This window comes from Saccoglossus kowalevskii, chromosome 10 (assembly GCF_978046115.1).
Source record: "Saccoglossus kowalevskii chromosome 10, keSacKowa6.1, whole genome shotgun sequence".
Classification (NCBI taxonomy): domain Eukaryota; kingdom Metazoa; phylum Hemichordata; class Enteropneusta; family Harrimaniidae; genus Saccoglossus; species Saccoglossus kowalevskii.
In genome coordinates this window covers 28561452-28580344 of record NC_140650.1, presented here as the reverse complement: position 1 = coordinate 28580344, position 18893 = coordinate 28561452, and the positions used below count along the sequence as shown (strand labels likewise).

The 18893-nt window shown below is 35.4% G+C and overlaps 1 protein-coding gene across 1 annotated transcript in view; it reads left to right on the top strand.

Moving 5' to 3' along the window:
• Window positions 1-14214: 14214 nt before the first annotated feature.
• LOC100368592 (neuronal acetylcholine receptor subunit alpha-9-like) overlaps window positions 14215-18893 on the top strand; it is a 71572-nt gene continuing 66893 nt past the window's right edge. The window contains exon 1 of the mRNA XM_085504778.1: window positions 14215-14288. Coding sequence (XP_085360904.1) covers window positions 14237-14288 — 52 coding nt within the window. The 5' untranslated portion in view covers window positions 14215-14236. The remainder of the gene's footprint in view (window positions 14289-18893) is intronic.

Genomic DNA, 18893 nt, shown 5'->3' with positions numbered 1-18893 from the left:
TCTGTGTATATTTTAAAAATTAAAAATGGCTATAGCATGCATATAGAGAAATCAATTAATGTTTCGTAAAAAATGGTCATTATTATTTTCACAAATATCTTCTTAGAATATGTCATGTTAAGAGCTGATTTCTTGATTGATTTATGTTTTTATAGTGACACGAAGAGGCTAATTAGCGAGGTAGTAATTTTAATTAGAACTGTCACTTCACGGGACCAAGATATTAATAGCTCTTCGGCAATCAATCATGATTTTCTACATTCGGTTAAACGTCCTGTAAATGGAAATCATTGAAATTGTTATCTTAGTGTGAGGTGATATATATATATATAACAGATACAAACATATAAAACTGAATGTCTGAATCTATTAACTTACGAGCAAAAACAATTTGTATTTTTATTATGCGTTGTGACAAGATAATGGTGATGTCGATATAGTCATTAGTTCCTTGAGATATAACAATTGCCCGAACAATTGATTCACATATTTTTTTTTATATTTCAGTAAATTTGTCATGATTAGTTTTAGGCTCTATCTAATCTCTCCAAGCTATGTTGATGGTACACCGTGTTGAGGTGCGCATCTGCATACATCCATGGCCATGTGGTCGTGAGTTCAACCTCTTTTTTCTCGTTTATATATTCGTAATTTGCTTGTATTTATACGGTGTTATTTGTTAACACACCCTATGTTAATTATCACCTATTTTTAAAATACTATTATTACGTTGTTTCCTATATCGAAGTTCACATCAGAGCTGGGGTTGGATGGCAATATGGAATTATTTAAATGTTGTCATATTTTCGTAAAAAATGAACATGAAGCTTTTTTTTATAATCCTGACTACGTCTTACATTGTAGTCGTGTAAATAAGTGATTTGGAATAAATTACATGTTTTTTTGTGTGTGACGACGGTGCAGTGTCTGCTAATGGATATTTACAACACCAGAGACCACAATATCCAAAGCCCTGTCATTCTTTACATCTTTGTTCCTGTTAGTGATATCGCGAATTTGTCATCAGTTGTGATAATACATCAATCAATCAACTAACTGAACAATCATAATGAATGATAAAAATATATATAACAAAACAAAAACAAAACAGCAACATGAAATTCACTGAAGGATACCGCCGTCTACATAGGAGTGGCCTCAATCTAGTTTGTAATGTCGATTTATTGAAACACGAAAGCACTGACAACAACGAGTCTGACCATGAAGAATGTATAGTCAAAAATCGCAAACATCTTGCGTAATTTGCGTGTTTAGCGTCTCCGAGCAAAATCATTACTGTGATTGGATATAAGGGTGACGAGGTTATTCATAGATTATGAGAAAGGTTAATCTTTAGGCAGCAAATACACATACTATGTTACTCGAAGAGGTTCCTGAAATATTTCGTAGAAATCAATGACAAGTATTTGATCTGCTATAGTGTATAACGCGTTGGGTGATAGTTTGGACTTGTGTGTTTACATACAACATTCTCATAAATCCATAAATATTTGGGCGATTGATGCCGTTAACAAACGAATTCAATCAATATAGCTTTTATTGCAAATGGCGCCCTCCAGTAATCATCCACTTTTGTGACGTCACCAATACGGACAAGATTGCTCAGCACTGTAGTTCAAAATTTGTTTTCATTGACTGAGAAATATAAATCAAACAAATATCGAAGCTGTGAAAAACACTTGTATATAATTGTACATTTTGTTTCACTTCACTACGTATATTAATCTCGGCAACAAATTTCGTACGTGTCCTTGGTATAACTATGATCCGGAAAATGTCTGCATAATCACTGAACGTTAGCAGTCTCAAGGGTGTTCCAGTATAATAAATGGACATGTTCATTCATAAATGTTCCTCGGGGAATGTTTTGCATTAAGATCATCGAACACCATCCATACTATGGTTAATTTGGTTAGGTCAGTGCAGTTCTAATCTACGTTTATACCAGTGATAATGGCATTTGGCATTCATGTTTCAACTCTTCTGATTGCATTTCAAGCGCCGAATAAATAAATAAATAAATAAATGAATGTGTGGTGTACGTCTAAACAAATCCTAAATGATGTTTCTTGGCACTGCATGTAAATTTCACCAGTAACTCGATGCATGAACATTATGATTGTCCTTGTCTTATTGACCAATTCGCATGTTGCTGTGTACTGTTTCTAATAATCGTTAATATCATATGCAACTTGCGATGGTAATGCATTTCAAGACAACTTGCCTTTTTCATCTTGATCCATTTTCTTCATCACATGGGATTTCCGAAACTTCAGCCAGGGCTTGTTATACACCAAATTGTCCAAGTCACAACACTGCTTAAGATAGAGATGCAGTTTACCTGACAGGTATTTTAATTAGTTAATTATGAAAACTCCCTTGTCCACAAAACTATATATTTTCGGAAAGCTTATTGTATGAATTTTAAAGTTTTGTTAGTATTTTATTTTTATGGACACTGTAGTTTGAAATATGCACAAAAATGTGCTTTTTTGGTCAAAAGTGATTTTAAAAAAATTAGCTTCTAAACCATGCTTCTGTTTCCTGTCAAAATTGGTTTATGGGTACATTTGTTTACTATGAAGAAAGCGCCGTCTTGAAAACTGTCTACCAGTTGTCAATTTTGTAGGGCAGCAGCTCAAATTTTACTACTTCAAGTTTATGCATAAATTAACACCCAGGCTAGTTGTCTGTACGATTGCTGTAACACTATTCAACTAAATTTCAAAACAAAAGGTCAAAGCGTCTAGGAGCTAATTTGTTTAAAGTTCTGGAATGTGCATTAAAAATAAGCTGAGATAATTGCTAATTTGCATAACAATTCACTCAGTGAGAAGTTTACTAATGCTCATAATTAAAATGGCTGTAACAGTTTCAAATTTAAATGTATTATCGTTTTGTATAAAGTTAAATACAGTGCATAATATGGAGATCCCGTCATTCCTTTTTTTCACCATGTTTCTGTTTTATTATTTATGTACAGCCTTGCTAAATCTTGCTAAGCATTTAAAAGATATAATTTTTGCACCTGTTATCTATATTTTGAAATCATTTTTTGAGTATGTTCCACTATTCACAATTCTACAAAATTTCAACAGTCTATAGCCAAGACTTTTTGGATAATAAAAAGCAAAAAAAAAAAAAAAAAAAATTCACTCCCAAGTGCCCACGAACCTGCATCTCTATCTTAATAAAGGTCAATTGACTTCCGGTCGTGAATTATTGATTACATGGTCGGGATGAAACATAAGTTGCTAAAAGTTTTAACTTAATTCTTCTCATATTCATTCAGTGTGTGCAAGTTAATTAATGGATATTGAATACACGTGATGCTGACTGTACGTCATGAATCGGACTGACCATCAAAACATTAAGCTTAAGATACTTAAAATATACAAAATATAGGATATGTCATTTATTGATAGATTCAGTTACTAGTTAGTGGAATTTTTGCTTTCCAAATACACACATTTGTGTTAGTGCAAACTCATATATAACAAACTAACAACTGATTGTAGATTGATTATCGTTGCTTAGTTTCACTTCAAATACAACGAATAGCGACAGTTATTTCATATATTCACTAGGATCGACAAACTCACTATTATCAGGCGTATTGTGGCTCAAAATATGACCTCCTTATCATGAGGTATCAATATTTCTGACGTCATCACATTTTATCCTATGTAATAAAAACATCCGGGCAAGGACGGATATTGTTGAGTGTCTAGACGCTAAAAAAACATGAATGACATAAATATTCAATTCCGTGATACCGCGTCATATTTACGACTTCCTTTGCGATATCCGTATTTACGAATCGTGGAATATTTACAGTTGATGTTAGTGGAATTGTTATATTATATATTTGAAATTTCAATTGAATTTAACAAGAAGGAATGCGATAGTTTTACTTTCCATTAGACTAACGATGATTATGAGATTAATACTTTTTAACAGGTTTAAAATAAAGCATTGTGTTGCATATATTTAAATAGTTTTCATCACAGCGTCAAAACAGAAGTTCCATAGGTGTTTTAGTCGAACCCATATAATCACTTAGATTCTGCTGATCAGTTGATCAAACGCCAAATTGTTGTAGTTTCTTTCATAACGCACCAATTATGTTGATTACATTGTACACATGGTGATACAAATAGTATCATCTTGTGATATTGTACGGTAACACAAACGAGGGGCTTGTGAATTTGGACTACATGATAAAATATTTCATATAAAATATTTCATTTTTTGATTAGGTAATCATGAGATCATTGTAATCATATGCTTTAATCGAAGACTGCGGTGAGTGGCCCATAAACCCTACGCATTTTCAGTATAAATATTGAATGTTGGTTTCGAATAATTTGTTTAACTTAAATAGTAGCTTGTAATGAGGCACGTGCAGATAACGTGAATTATTATTTTATTGTGAGATTAATTAAAATTCAATTGCGCATTATGTTTTGATTGAAATAAAATAAAGTAAATATACGAACTCGTCTGCACACGGATATCGTCTTCAGTGTTTGTTAACATGCATACCAGTAATAAGAGAAGGCATGAATAAGATTTGATTATATCAACTGTGTCATCCCTGTAAATTCGAACATGTGTAAACCCACACGGTGGTACGTGCAATGAACAATCAAGTAAAATAATAGGTAACGCGTTATTGATTCCCATGGTACTTTCTGCAGCTCTAATTGACACCTGAAAACAGATCTTATGCAACAGCCGCCAAAACGATCGAACAAGGTAATTTAAAGCTTTCCTCTCAATAAAAGCCTACAAAAAATAATCTGCCTGTCCTACATTACCAGCCAAGGTCTTTTATGCTACGTACTACATGCTAGATTGTTTAATCACTGTTCACAATTTTGGACACCTTAACGTAACGCTTATTAACCTACCTCAATTTGGATTATAACGCCAAAATGAAATCTCATCAACATAATTCAATTGATAATATGGTTTAATCGAGCTGCCTCAGAAAAAAAAAAAACATTTGCTGTTAGTTCATTGCATGTTGCCTGAATGATATCATGCCTGGTTTTTATAAATAAAATGCTACAGAAAAGTATACCAATAACAATAACATGTAATTTTCTTTCACAATATCACATATAACAAAGATAAGTAAAATTACAACTGCTATGAACCTTTTCATTATTACTGCATCGAAATTATTTTTTGACCATTTTGACGTACTTTCATAGCGTATTAATAATGAAATAATGCTACAAAGATGTATTCCCATACCCCTATTATTAATTTAAAAGGGTATGGTGGTTGCATTTATATGCAACTAGACCGCTGATTTGTCCCAGTTTTCATTGAGTAGCAATTTCACATGTTCATTTGGACCGTCTAAACCGGGCATCAATAAATACATGAGTACAAACCTGGTTATAAACATTGTATTCAATTAGTTCAAAGCTCAACATTTTACAAATGTATGACCGAGGTCTCGATGGCGTCTCTGCTATTTATATACGAAATCACGTTCCCCATCTCCTCCGTAATTTGACGTGTTAGTTCACATCTATTTCCCAAACGTAGAACACTGATTATTCTGCCCTAGCCATCCCCAAGTGTTTGCATAGGTTAAACTTTGTAATGGTGCACGGATGTAAATATGCAATGTGTGTTGTTTTGTCATACCCATACATTACTATGAGTATCGATGTCTTCACCAACTGTGACTTTGTTGACACGTATTCATATCGAATCACTAACGCCGGCAAACACTGTATGTTTGCGTGACAAAAACTGTCTGGGTCAATGATACTTATATTCAAGCAGCCAGAAAAATCGATAAATACATCCTGACTCATAATAACTTTACAGAATACGTGTTTTTACCAAATTCACATAGAAATATCACATGTGCGTTTATTGTCATTAATACAACATGCATAATGGGATAACAAAGTGGGAGGGGGTAATATATTTCGCCATTAATAGAACACGTCATTCAAACCAGTGCTGTAGAACTAGTAGTAGTGTTTAGTAGTTTCGCGCTGGTTAATGCGGGTATACAAGCTATGCATGTGGGGCGCATATCAAACAGTATTTTTGCCGAAAATAGCAAGGGCCTTGGGAATGGTAAATGGTAAATAGATTATCAGGGATTTCCAGAATAGAGCATTGATGCTCACCTCATTAACCCAAATAAATCTAATGACGCAATAAGTAACGTATACTACTGAGGTTTATCACCAAGGTGGATGTACAGTTTTCCGGTGACTCAATTTCATTTCCATTACAGCCACAAATTATTTTGGCCATTAATAAAACAGTAAATGTCATAGTATCTCAGAAACTTTTAATGATATATGTTCAATTAAAATTCAATTAATGACTTTAATTGATGCAAGTTATGAAATGTGATATGATATTGTAATGGCTCAGTTAGGGAATATGATAATTTGATAAAAGTTTTACAATTATCCTGGAACTTTTAAGCCAAGCGATAACCAGAATCTGTACCACGTAACAACTGTACATATATCTCTGTCCTATTCTGGGAATGACTGAAATGTTAACAATGGTGGCAATATATATTTCATGCATGCATCTATAGACTTTATCAGGTAGTGAGAACTGTTGCATAATCACCTAAACAAACACGTGATATCACGAATTTTAGTTAACACTAGTTAACATACTTGTGTAATGTGTAATTATTGTGTCGTGAATGTTTGCCGTACACCGTACAACTTATTGTTTGTATTAAACCACAATTTCTGTTTCTTCAATACGCCCCCGTATGCCTGGATGGGACTCTAGATGTAGTGATAGATGATGCAAATATAAGTTGTATAGACATATACACAAGGGAAGTCTGTCGTTTTTATAGTTTGCCCTTTCGGTCAATAAGTCATTTGCCTAAAGCTTACTACCAGAAAGAAATATTTTCGACCATTCGACGATAGCTACACATATCCATGACTCGAAAATGTCAGGTTCAGTATTCAGTATTCAAAGCTAACGTAACGTAGTACACGTGGAACGACTCTCATCGCAGTCTGGTCGAATGATTTAAATGATATTGAAACCGACGATGGCGAACTAAACATTATGCATGATGTTGTAGTCCTTGTGGAGAAAATATATTTGTCTCTTTCTTAATTTCATTGATAGATTATATTTAATTTATTTGACAATTATTTGCTTGGATTAAATAGTCGTCATACTTTGCGTATTATACTAGAAGGAAGTCACTACATATAAACTTATTGCGCGTTGACCACATATTTTCCAATGCAATGAACAACGCGAATATCGACTACGGTAGTAATTATTTACACTTGGTACCGTTTTAATCAATTAACAAAAGCTAACTGCCGAAACATGTGATCCATTTCTCTCCCCATTTACCATCATCATGATATATTCAGTGTTTACATATTAATCATGAAATGTCACCTCGTTATTCAAACTAATATGTACGATAATCGATTTCAATGCAAGTGGCAAGTATAAATGGGACTATAAAACACATCTGTTGGCAGCGTTAAATTGGGCGTTGGTAGTAAATATGTCACGCACACCCGTCATTATTAGCTTTTCTCGAATTTGGGAATTTCATCGGATTATACCGTGTGATAATCATACGAAGAAGAACCACATAGGGTGGTGTCAGTGTTACGACAGTTTCTTCGTCATGACAGGTAAGTGAATACATTAATTTGTCTACCACTGACATGGTGGAGTCAGTTTCTTACACTGATATAGGTTAGTGTTGGAGGTAATTTCTCTAACGCTGATTGGTTAGTTTTGGAGTTGATATCTCTAACACTGAAAGATTAGTTTCGGAATTCATTTACCGCCGCCGACTGGTTAGTGTTAGCGTTTATTTTACTACCAATGACAGGTTAGTTTGGGAATTCATTTTTTCTACCGCAAACTAGTTAATTTTGGAATTATTTTTTCTACCACATACTGGCTAGTGATTGAAATAAATTCTTTAATGCTGTCAGGTTAGTTTTAAAATTATTTTTTTACCGCAGACTGGTTAGTGTTGGAGTTAATAACTCTATCATTTGTAGTTATTTTTCCTAGACCACTTTCAATCTATAATTACCATTTTACATACATGTTCTTAGAGTAACGCCGAGGGAATACGATTATAATAAATGCAGTGTACACTAATGTACTTGAACAAGGAAAGGAAGTAGATCATTTGCATACACCATAGACATAGAGTTCACCGCAACTCTAGAAGTATATTAATATCAAGGCTTAACCAGATTATCAGGTCAGATATCAAACACGTCCATTGAATACCAAATAAGGGAAGTGATAAATAGAGCAATCATTTATCGGTGGAAAAAATTGTCAGTTTTATAACCAGTAGTTCGTACAGTATTCTTTGTTTCCGCGTATATATTAACAAAGAAGTATTATATTATATATTATTAGTATACATCTGTCATCGTAACGCCATAAGTGTTAAAGCATGCCGTAATTTTGCAGTATTTTACGGGGTATTTTCATCCTACCATATTAGGAAATGCGAATTCCAAATATGGATTGTTTACGCGCGTAAGCGTGCTCTAATAATAAAAACAAACATGGCTGCCACCAGGGTTTGACCATCATTTGGAGAAAAGATGTATAATAATAAGGTTATTACGAAGATACCGTAAAGTATGCACTCAGACATTACGCCGTTGCATCCGCTGCGCGTCGGTCGATACTTCCGCTGTACTGTCTTTGTGCATACTTTACGGTATCCTCGTATTATTTGAGACAAAGTGTTGATGCATTTTGCAATTTTCGGAATGTTAACAATTTTTACTCAGTTTTTGCCAATCTAATTGTGAGCATAGGGTCAGGAAAAAAAGGCTTCAATGAATGATCTATCCAAACAAAATAAAATTCTTAATCCATTTTCTGTACGTACCATCAATGCACATAATACGCCCACGATCCATTTTTTAAACGGTAACAATGTTTCCAATGAGCTATTCTAAACATTTTGTCACGAGGTTCCGGGGTCGGGTCAAATATTAACTTTACATCACCTAATATTATTCAATATTTTCATTGAATCGTGTGTGGGTTCTTAACAAGTTCAAAAGTGAACAATCCGTGTAGCACTGGGATAATTTAAGACTGATGGGCACCATTACAATTATACGTATATATAAATAGAAACAAGAATACACAACGGTCAATCGTACTACGTGAAACCATAGTTTATTAGGTAAAACAACAATTATTCTTGTCTCCGGCAGTAATACCCGCCATCTCCTGCAATATTTCAGTGCTAAACGTTGTCTTCACTATGCAACAACGCGGACACTCGGTCAGTAAGGAGTGAAGGTGATCATGCGACAAAAGGAGGAAACGACATTCAATATTACTCACATATATATTTGTAAAATATCACATAAATAAACTGGCCTGAAAAATAATAGATTCTATTAATTAACAAACCCGATTTTATAACTGAAATCCCATTACTAGTGTGAGTGTAGGAAAGTTCGGTATTTAAAATTTCCCGACGTGTGTCAAATCGTAACAGTCTAGCATGGAGTGGGGCAACTCAGTTAATTTTATAAAACCGGCGACTGGAATCCACGTACTGAAACGTCAAACCCCACCTGCAAACCTCTATTACTAGGTATCCCTGGCCTTCCACTGTGACTTCAGTTTTTGCTGTTAAACGCCGGCTTCGTCTATGGTAGTACGTGTACCCGCTTCCAAGATTGTTGTGTCTCTTGGACCCTATTCGTTGGGCAAAATGTTGAGCAGCAGCCTTGCCGTCCAACTTTAAATACCAGCCATGGCGTCACACAGTGTATTGTGTCAATCATATTGGTTTACAATAAATGAACTCGTTCAGTGACCAGTGAGGGCCAGTATGGAATTAGTGGTGACGTCTTGTCACATAGCACAACCAACTTTCAGACATTTGTACGTGTAGTGTTAAATGGGCTTAACCCTAACGCTGACGCTAGTATTATCAGTAATAATAATAATAATAATAATAATAATAATAATAATAATAATGAATGAATATCTCGTCTACAACATGTATTTCGTTATAATTAATAAATACATAATTACATCTCCTGTGTACAACACTTAATAATTCGTTTTTTGTAATTTCGATCCAGACACTTTGTGAAACATTCCATATCTGCCTCCGATTGAGTGGTTCCGATTAAGAATTAAACTTTCTAAACTTTCCAAACTCAACTAAACTAGTTGGAAAGTAGGTAGCGTGTCTGTTTGTTTGAGACAAGTTGCTCTGCATAGTCCAAACCATCATATCTATCAAAATTCAAAAACAATTCAAATGGCATTCGGGCTATTCTAAGAGTACTAACTTTGGTCATGATATCGCTAATCTATGAACTGGGAGTCGATTATGCGTCATATAAGTTTACATTTGTAGTTTAAGCCTGTATTTATGTTCGCCGTTAATGATTACAAAATATTGTGAAAATCGGCCTTATGACGTATGCTAGTAAACATCTGTAATGTCAATATTGTCAATTTTAGATACCTCAATTTATGTGACTTTAGACTAACACTATGTTTGTGCTCAGTACAAAATAAAGATACAGATGCCTTTTGTGTCAGAGCAATAGAAACACTAATTCTGATATGGTTTAACCATTAGGATCCTGAAAAAAATATCGGCTCATGCTAAATAGTTTCGAGATATAAAATCGATATTATTTGACAGTTTAAATGAACCGGCCTATAAAGTACACATTGGATGTTTTACTAAAAATGATAAGTCTAACACTATTATTTATATTTATCGGACAATAATCAATAGTTTATTATAGGTCGCTGTGTTCCAGTGACATTAAAAATATGACCTGATCATTACAGATTACACACATAACAACAAAAAGACTATTCCATGTGATATTTAATTGGTTAAAACACAGGAAATAGATAAACAGATATAAGTCTACTTGTGTGATGGATTGACTGATTTTCCTTTGCATTAATGGTATCACCAAATGCCTCGATCTCCAAATCTCGCGAGCCACATGAACATCACTGAAAGAAGGCGATGTGCTGCATATGGTTTAGGAGTATAACGTGTTAGTTTTATTTTCTGACCTCATGTAATGATATTGTCAGGACATTAATAAACTACAAAGTACACTTATACATAATTTAGTAATGTCTGCTTTTAGATTTTCGAATATACTAGAGCTGTGCAAAGATATACATGCCCCAGCTGTCACACTGAATGGGAGAAATATCAGCGTTTAATAATGTATGTGATAGAATAATTTCCATGTAGGTTGAAGTTGTAACATTTTATTAGTTTCAAAATAAAATCGTCCCTCAATAAATTGATTTGACTTTTACTGCATTGTATAAAGCGTTATAGAGTCTCCTACATAAACCAAACGTCACTTTCGAGAAGGAGATGATAGGCGTGATTTTTACAATGGCAGAATATCTGTAATATCACAACAAATTATAACTGAATAGTTGAAATATGTTAATCTTTTACGCAGCGAGTGTTAACGCGAGACAAAGTGGGGTGGAGTGGTCGGTTATTTCAAATCATATATCGAAAACGACCAATTACTGGAACCAACTCAAAAGAGAACAAAGACTATACATCTTATCGTAACACTGGTTGGGTTTTACTACTTTGCATATGTGTCGTATTGGTAGTCATTATTCAAATTATTCAGATGTAATTTACATCAATTACACTGCCAGTCATTACTTTGGATGATAGTGAAATGCATGGACTGAATGCAAGAGTAATGAGTCGTTCACACTAGTGGTTGTCTCAAATAAACGCGTGTGTCTAGTAATCACTCATATTTATATTAAATGATTTCTCCTCTGCATTAATCAAAAGCAGATTGTTAACTCGCACAAAGCATTTCCGGTCGCAATACCTCTGAAGAAATTATACGTACTTGGTGCAGATGGTACAAAAAAGCAGCATTCTGGGGAGTTTACGAGGCAAGAGCAACTCAATATTATTTAACATATCATTTAACGGAGAGTCGCAGTTGATAGTGAGACGCTGTTGACATAGAGTGAATTCCGTACGCGAACTACGCAGAACAATAAATGTGATTTCCCAGGGGTTTGGTTTTAGGTTAGACAAACAAATATTGTGCTGTCAAAAATTATATAATGTTTTGATTTCACCTCTTCACCTGTTTGAAAATCCGAAGAATCGTTCACATGTAAATGTCTTTTTGCTGCCTAGTTATTATGACCTAGGGTCAGGTACATGATTTACTGTGTTTAAAATTGACAATCTGTTCAGATTTATTAAGCCTTGAACTTAGGGATTACCTGGTGAAATATGACTTGAAAATATCTGATGTTCGGTGTCGTGATTGCTGGTATGTGACTGCAATGAATAAACACCGGGAAGAGAAAATTTCAATTAATTACGTGCCATTGTTATCATAACACACGCTATGCTAAATCAGTGGATATACTATTCGTGTACTCATTCAATAAGTGTTTGATGTAAAACACAAGATTATGGTAACCACACTTTTCACGACAGCTTTGAATGTTAAAAAAGTAATAACAAACGTCAGAAATTGTACTGAAGTATATATACCTGAATTAGCTAAACTCACTTCCGTTATTAAGGTAGTAAATGTTAGCAGGATTCTAGGGAATTCTATCTGAATCATCTCGCCACTCTAGAGGCACCAGGCGATTATGCATATCTCAAACTGTATGTAGCCTCGCGGTTATATTTATAGATTTCAGTCGGCATTTCAAAACCATCCTTTCGGGGAGACTGAAAATTGAGCAGTCCGAATTGTATATATCCGCCTGTTCTCTGAACAATAAAACGAACAAACAAACAAATTTAATGAATTTAATTCAACACCAGTTGTGATTACGTACGTGAACTATCATGGCTTGTATTACGTTAATCGATAATATTATCTTTAAGCATAAATACAGTAACTTATTCCGCTATGTGAATACTATTCTTTAACACGGGCATATGAACAACGAGCTTTTTACAAGAATCAACTATGACAGCTTATATATACGCACAGGACGCAGACTGATTTCTACTTTACTTCTAGAATTAAATAAGAATAGTAATTGTACCAGAAGGTGGCTTTTCCGGAAATTCAGTTCATCGAACGTTATCAATGGTGTGTCACCAACTTGTGTGAAATACTTCATTTGAATATGTCAAGCATATATCAATATATGAATATATCAGAATCATCATCTGTGTATTTTTGTTCAGTTACAACTTACGCCATATTCTGCCATAGATGCGTCATTTTATATCAGCCAATCCAAAAATATATGTGAGAAAAATTAACGTAATGGAATATCACACGTAATACGAATTTAAAGTATGCCAGTGTTTGACCCAGTGTTTTTTTTCAATTTATTTACATAGGCTTAGCTTTTCCGAATCACAACTGTTCTGCATAATCTCACTCTAGGGTGCCGAATGTAGGAACCCGACATACTTCCGCGCTTTCCGGAGCTTTCAACGTAATTGAAGAACTTAATTCAGAGTAGTGTATTGGGTTATGCAATCATTTTGAATGGAAACGCCGTTGTCGGGCCTCTGTGATGATAGCGATGATAGCTGGGTACACTTGATGACATTTGAATACAACGTATCATTTCACTTTGGACGAATTGTCAAGGTGGCAGATCATCGAAGAATCTGTCGCGTCTCGCTCATTGAGCCGCATACACCTGTGAAAGCAACGGAGCAACCCCGAATTATAGAGGCGGCGAGTCATGACGTGTAGCGTGGATTAATCATATTAATGTCAAAGCAGTAAAGACGACACGACATCGAAGTGAAATTCATTTGTTTAATGCATATTGGTTACTATGGGAACCACACCCGACCAATCACTTTTCGCGTGTCGTGTGGGATGTACTTTAGGGAGTGATTTGGCGTGTCATCGTCTTTAACAGTCCGCATATCCGCCAGTGTGTGCACTTCCATTCGTGGAATAGGAAACTTCATTTGTTTGCCATTATGTGGAAATATTAACTATCAATTACTGAAGTTGTTATTTACTGACTGTGATATACATGTGGATAATATCAGACGGCGATTCGCAGTAATCATGTTTTAATTTCAAGAATGTAAAGACATACTAACATTGTGCGATCGGTCCACCACTGGATAACGAATGGATGTTAGTAATCACATCAACAAAACAGCACGTCGTCGTTAAGTTACATACAAGACAAAATGTGGAAAGTATTCTGTGTATTGGGGGTCATGTTAAATTTGTTCTTGCAAGGTAGGTGTATATTATTTAACATACGCATTGATTTATCTTTGGTAAAAAGATGATTTGCATAGAGATCTACATGACTAGTTGTTACAACATTGGCGGCATGTTTTCTTCTTCTGTTTATTGCGGAATCACATCGAACAATGTTATATAACGCGAAGAGAAATTCTCTGTTTCCGGTGGCGTGATCGAAGTCGTAATTACCTCCGCGGTTGCGTTCACCAATAAAATACAACAACTCACTCAGGGTGTACGTCGTGCTGTTCTGATATTGCAGGTTAATATTTAGCAACATCGAATCGATGGAAATCGTGAATTATTATTTGTGCATGAGTCGTAAATTGACACTAATGGCAATGACTGTAACTTTGAACAAAATCAATGTAAAACTAAATCGAATTAGGTTTATATGCCCTTGCACCCCAAGAGCAAATTAGGTTAAATTTTTGGTACTCAAATTAAATCATCAAATAGCTCCATTGATTGCATGTATTCCGATGCATGACAAATATTTATTGAGATCATATCCCTTCAATATAGAGTTTTTTTACTGATAATGTTTTCGTTTTAAATGTTGTTAAATCCACTGATGGATACATTTGCTTAATTGAAATACAAATATTTATGAAAAAAAATGTTCAATTCCCAATAGTAATATTTATCACAGAGAACCATTTAGACGAACATGATGGCAAGGATCCTGGAAGTTATCTTAGAATCCCTTGAAAATGGCGCCAGCTTATAGCCGCAAAGCAGATTACGCTATCGTTATTAACTGGATTATATAAAGTTCCGCTTAGTGGCTTGCGTATAGGTCTAATACGTCACCGAAGTTTTAAATGGTAGAATTTACAAAAATATGATTCAGAGAAAAAACGAACAAAGGCGGCGATGTAATTCTGAATAAAATACAATCCAACACGATTTAACTTTCTTGTCAAGTCAGTGACAAATGTACTGTATCTCGCTCGTATCACTACTTTGTCACTGTCATCCTAGCTACACATAATAAATAAAGCAATACATTTGCTGCCGTCCCGAATATGTATTTTAATCATGTGCACAGCGTTAAACCGTCTAATTTGTTTCGATGAGACAGATGAAATCTCATGGATGAATGGAAAGAACTGTATTGTAAAATTGTAAAATTGGAATACACCCCTTATCTTAATGTCAATAAGTCCGTAAATCTCACTGAATCTGTGGATGACGTAAGAAGGATGACCTGTTTGAATTAAAACATTATGCGCATGTCACTGACCTGTGTATGCTATCTCATAATGGCGGAATTTTCTCGCTATTGACAATAAAGACATTACGCTGAAACCAATAACATGGATTGCACAACATCAATTCTGACATCTAATACTCTACTTTCTCATAGCACTGTTCTAATTGACACGGGCACTTTAACTTCGATTACATAAATTCCCTTCAATCTACATGATGACGTCACAAACGCTTTTATTTGCACCTTCAGCTTACTGTGAAATGTGGCGCCTCTTGTAATTGACAATAGCCACTTACCACCCAGCGCCTTGCTAACGCCATTCAGTCTCCAAGAACACGATACAAGGTCTCGTAACGATCACAATGATATCATACAATACATTAAGATTATTCACGAAAATATCATACATACAAACAAAACATAAGTATAAAATCGAGCATTGCAATTCAGTGAACCATCTGCAGTATTTAAAGATGGTAATACGTTTGCAAAAAATAGACATAGTGTTAAACCTGGTATCGCAATTCTATGGGCACTACTACTGCCGGTTTGCTCAGACAGTATTTCAATGGTCCGCCGCTGTCTGGTGCTGGTGCTTTTATATATGCAGCAGTATATATTTATACAGGCCTGGAAACAAAACATACAAAATTATTATAAAAAATGAAAATTATTGTTATTTTTGTACGTTCATCCAGCTTAGTGGATATTATTACATATGTACTGCAGTTTATTTTGATTCGTCCCTGAAATCAAAATCGGTATTTCCACAACACATATGCAAATGAGGTATGAGTGCAAACAAAGTAGTCCTTTCAGGAGTACCGTTTTTCGAAATAAACAATATTTAGAAGTACAATATTTTCCCCTTGGGGTACATGAATATACTTGCCGAGTGAAATGAAATTTGAACAACAGTAATGGTACTTTTAGGCAGTCACTTATTTTGAGTCAAACTAATTTGCATATCACCCATGCAATAATGTTTTCGGTATTTTCACGGTCGATATTCAAATGAACATGGTATTTCCATTGGCTACCGAACTATTTGTTATTTTGTAAACACATTTTCGTCTGCTATTTTTTATCCGGTTCAAATAGTTCAGCAACATTTTTGGCATGTCAGGTGTACATCACATAAAATACTACGATTGGGAGAACTTAATGTATGTTGATCACCTGGAAATTGAGTTATATAAACCTTGAAGGGCTCTGGAAAGACCCACCCGCAGTAAAATCAGCGATTACTATAGAGCCGCAACAGTTGAACATCGAGATACCAGGAGGTTTCTGCTGGCGACGTTGCAGCGTTACTGAGCTCCAAATAAAGATTATTAGCGCCAAATGAGCAACATTTTAACCGGTAACCAAGACTCATTCAATCCACGACCAACAAGCAACATCACAAAAGAAGTTGTAGCTTGCAGCTCAGCGACGACCGCTGTCGACGAAAGTCATCCGTCTGTGGAGTACCGCAGTTGCACGGCTTGTTTGCCAATGCACAATTCTGTGGAGGAACTTTTAACTTCAACACAAACGGTGTATCATAATCGTCCAGTTCAAGTTCTGGCTCTGTCGTGGCCCCAACTAAACGTCCGTGAGTTATTTATTCGGACAGTGATTCAGATTAGACGTCTGATTATTTTATTTCCACACAGACAGTGACACGCGTTCTACACTGGCACGCGCTGCTAGGGCGTAACACTGTCTTGGAACATATTAATGGGCAATTGGGTTCCCCGATCTAAATTCTATTCGATTTGTTGCACGTTCTTTCTTTAATATGAAATAATCAAATATGGAGCATATGTAATAATAACAGAACCCCACACCCTCCCCGTGGCTTTCGTTGCGTATGGAAGTTATTTTCACTCGAGATGCGGTGTATTCTGCTGTACTTTCACTCGCTTCGCTTGTGAAAGTACGGCCGCAGGATACACCGCATCACTCGTGAAAATAACTAACATACGCAACGAAAGCCACGGGGAGGGTGTGGGGTTCTGTCATACTATTCTGATTATTTCTATCTGATTTGAAGATAAGAAGTACTGAAGTCAACACTCAGTCCCCTGGTTGGTTCCCACTTATATTACATGCACTGTTCATCTCATTTAAACGCATTGCGACAGAGTGTAATGCACTAACTCGCTGTATTACTGATATATTTTAATATCTTCGAATTATTTCACTTGGAACCACCAAAATTGCATGTGTAACACTTGCCTGTAAATGAACGCCGATATTTTAAAGCATCTATAATCGGTTGCTATGTAAACATTCTGCAAAACTCTCCAGTGTAAAACATGCGCAATGACATTGCAACTTGACTGTTTGACATTGGAGATGAATACTCATTTTATTACACTGACAGCGTTTTGTAAAATCCCCCATTTGTATACATTTGACATTCACAATGGCAATGTCACAATGTTAGGTCACGTCTCATAACTATAGTTATTAGTCAAATGCATAGCAGCTTATGTCTTTTTAAGAAGGTCTACGATTGTGCGACATCTTATTGATTGTACTGGTGAGTTTAGCCTACGGATTGTGAGAAATCGTATTGACTGTACTGATGAGTTCAGCCTACGGATTGTGCGATATCTTATTGATTGTACTGATGAGTTCAGCTTACGGATTGTGAGAAATCTTATTGACTGTACCGATGAGTTCAGCCTACACATTGTGAGAAATCTTATTGACTGTACTGATGTGTTCAGCCTACGGGTTGTGCGATATCTTATTGATTGTACTGATGAGTTCAGCCTACGGATTGTGAGAAATCTTATTGACTGTACCGATGAGTTCAGCCTACACAATGTGAGAAATCTTATTGACTGTACTGATGAGTTCAGCCTACGGATTGTGCGATATCTTATTGACTGTACTGATGAGTTCAGCCCACACATTGTGCGAAATCTTATTGATTGTACTGATGAGTTCAGCCTACGGATTGTGAGAAATCGTATTGACTGTACTGATGAGTTCAGCCTACGGATTGTGAGAAATCGTATTGACTGTACTGATGAGTTTAGCCTACGGATTGTGAGAAATCTTATTGACTGTACCGATGAGTTCAGCCTACACATTGTGATAAATCTTATTGATTGTACTGATGAGTTCAGCCTACGGATTGTGAGAAATTTTATTGATTGTACTGATGAGTTCAGCCTACGGATTGTGAGAAATCTTATTGATTGTACTGATGAGTTCAGCCTACGGATTGTGAGAAATCTTATTGACTGTACTGATGAGTTCAGCCTACGGATTGTGAGAAATCTTATTGACTGTACTGATGAGTTCAGCCTACGGATTGTGAGAAATCGTATTGACTGTACTGATGAGTTCAGCCTACGGATTGTGAGAAATCTTATTGACTG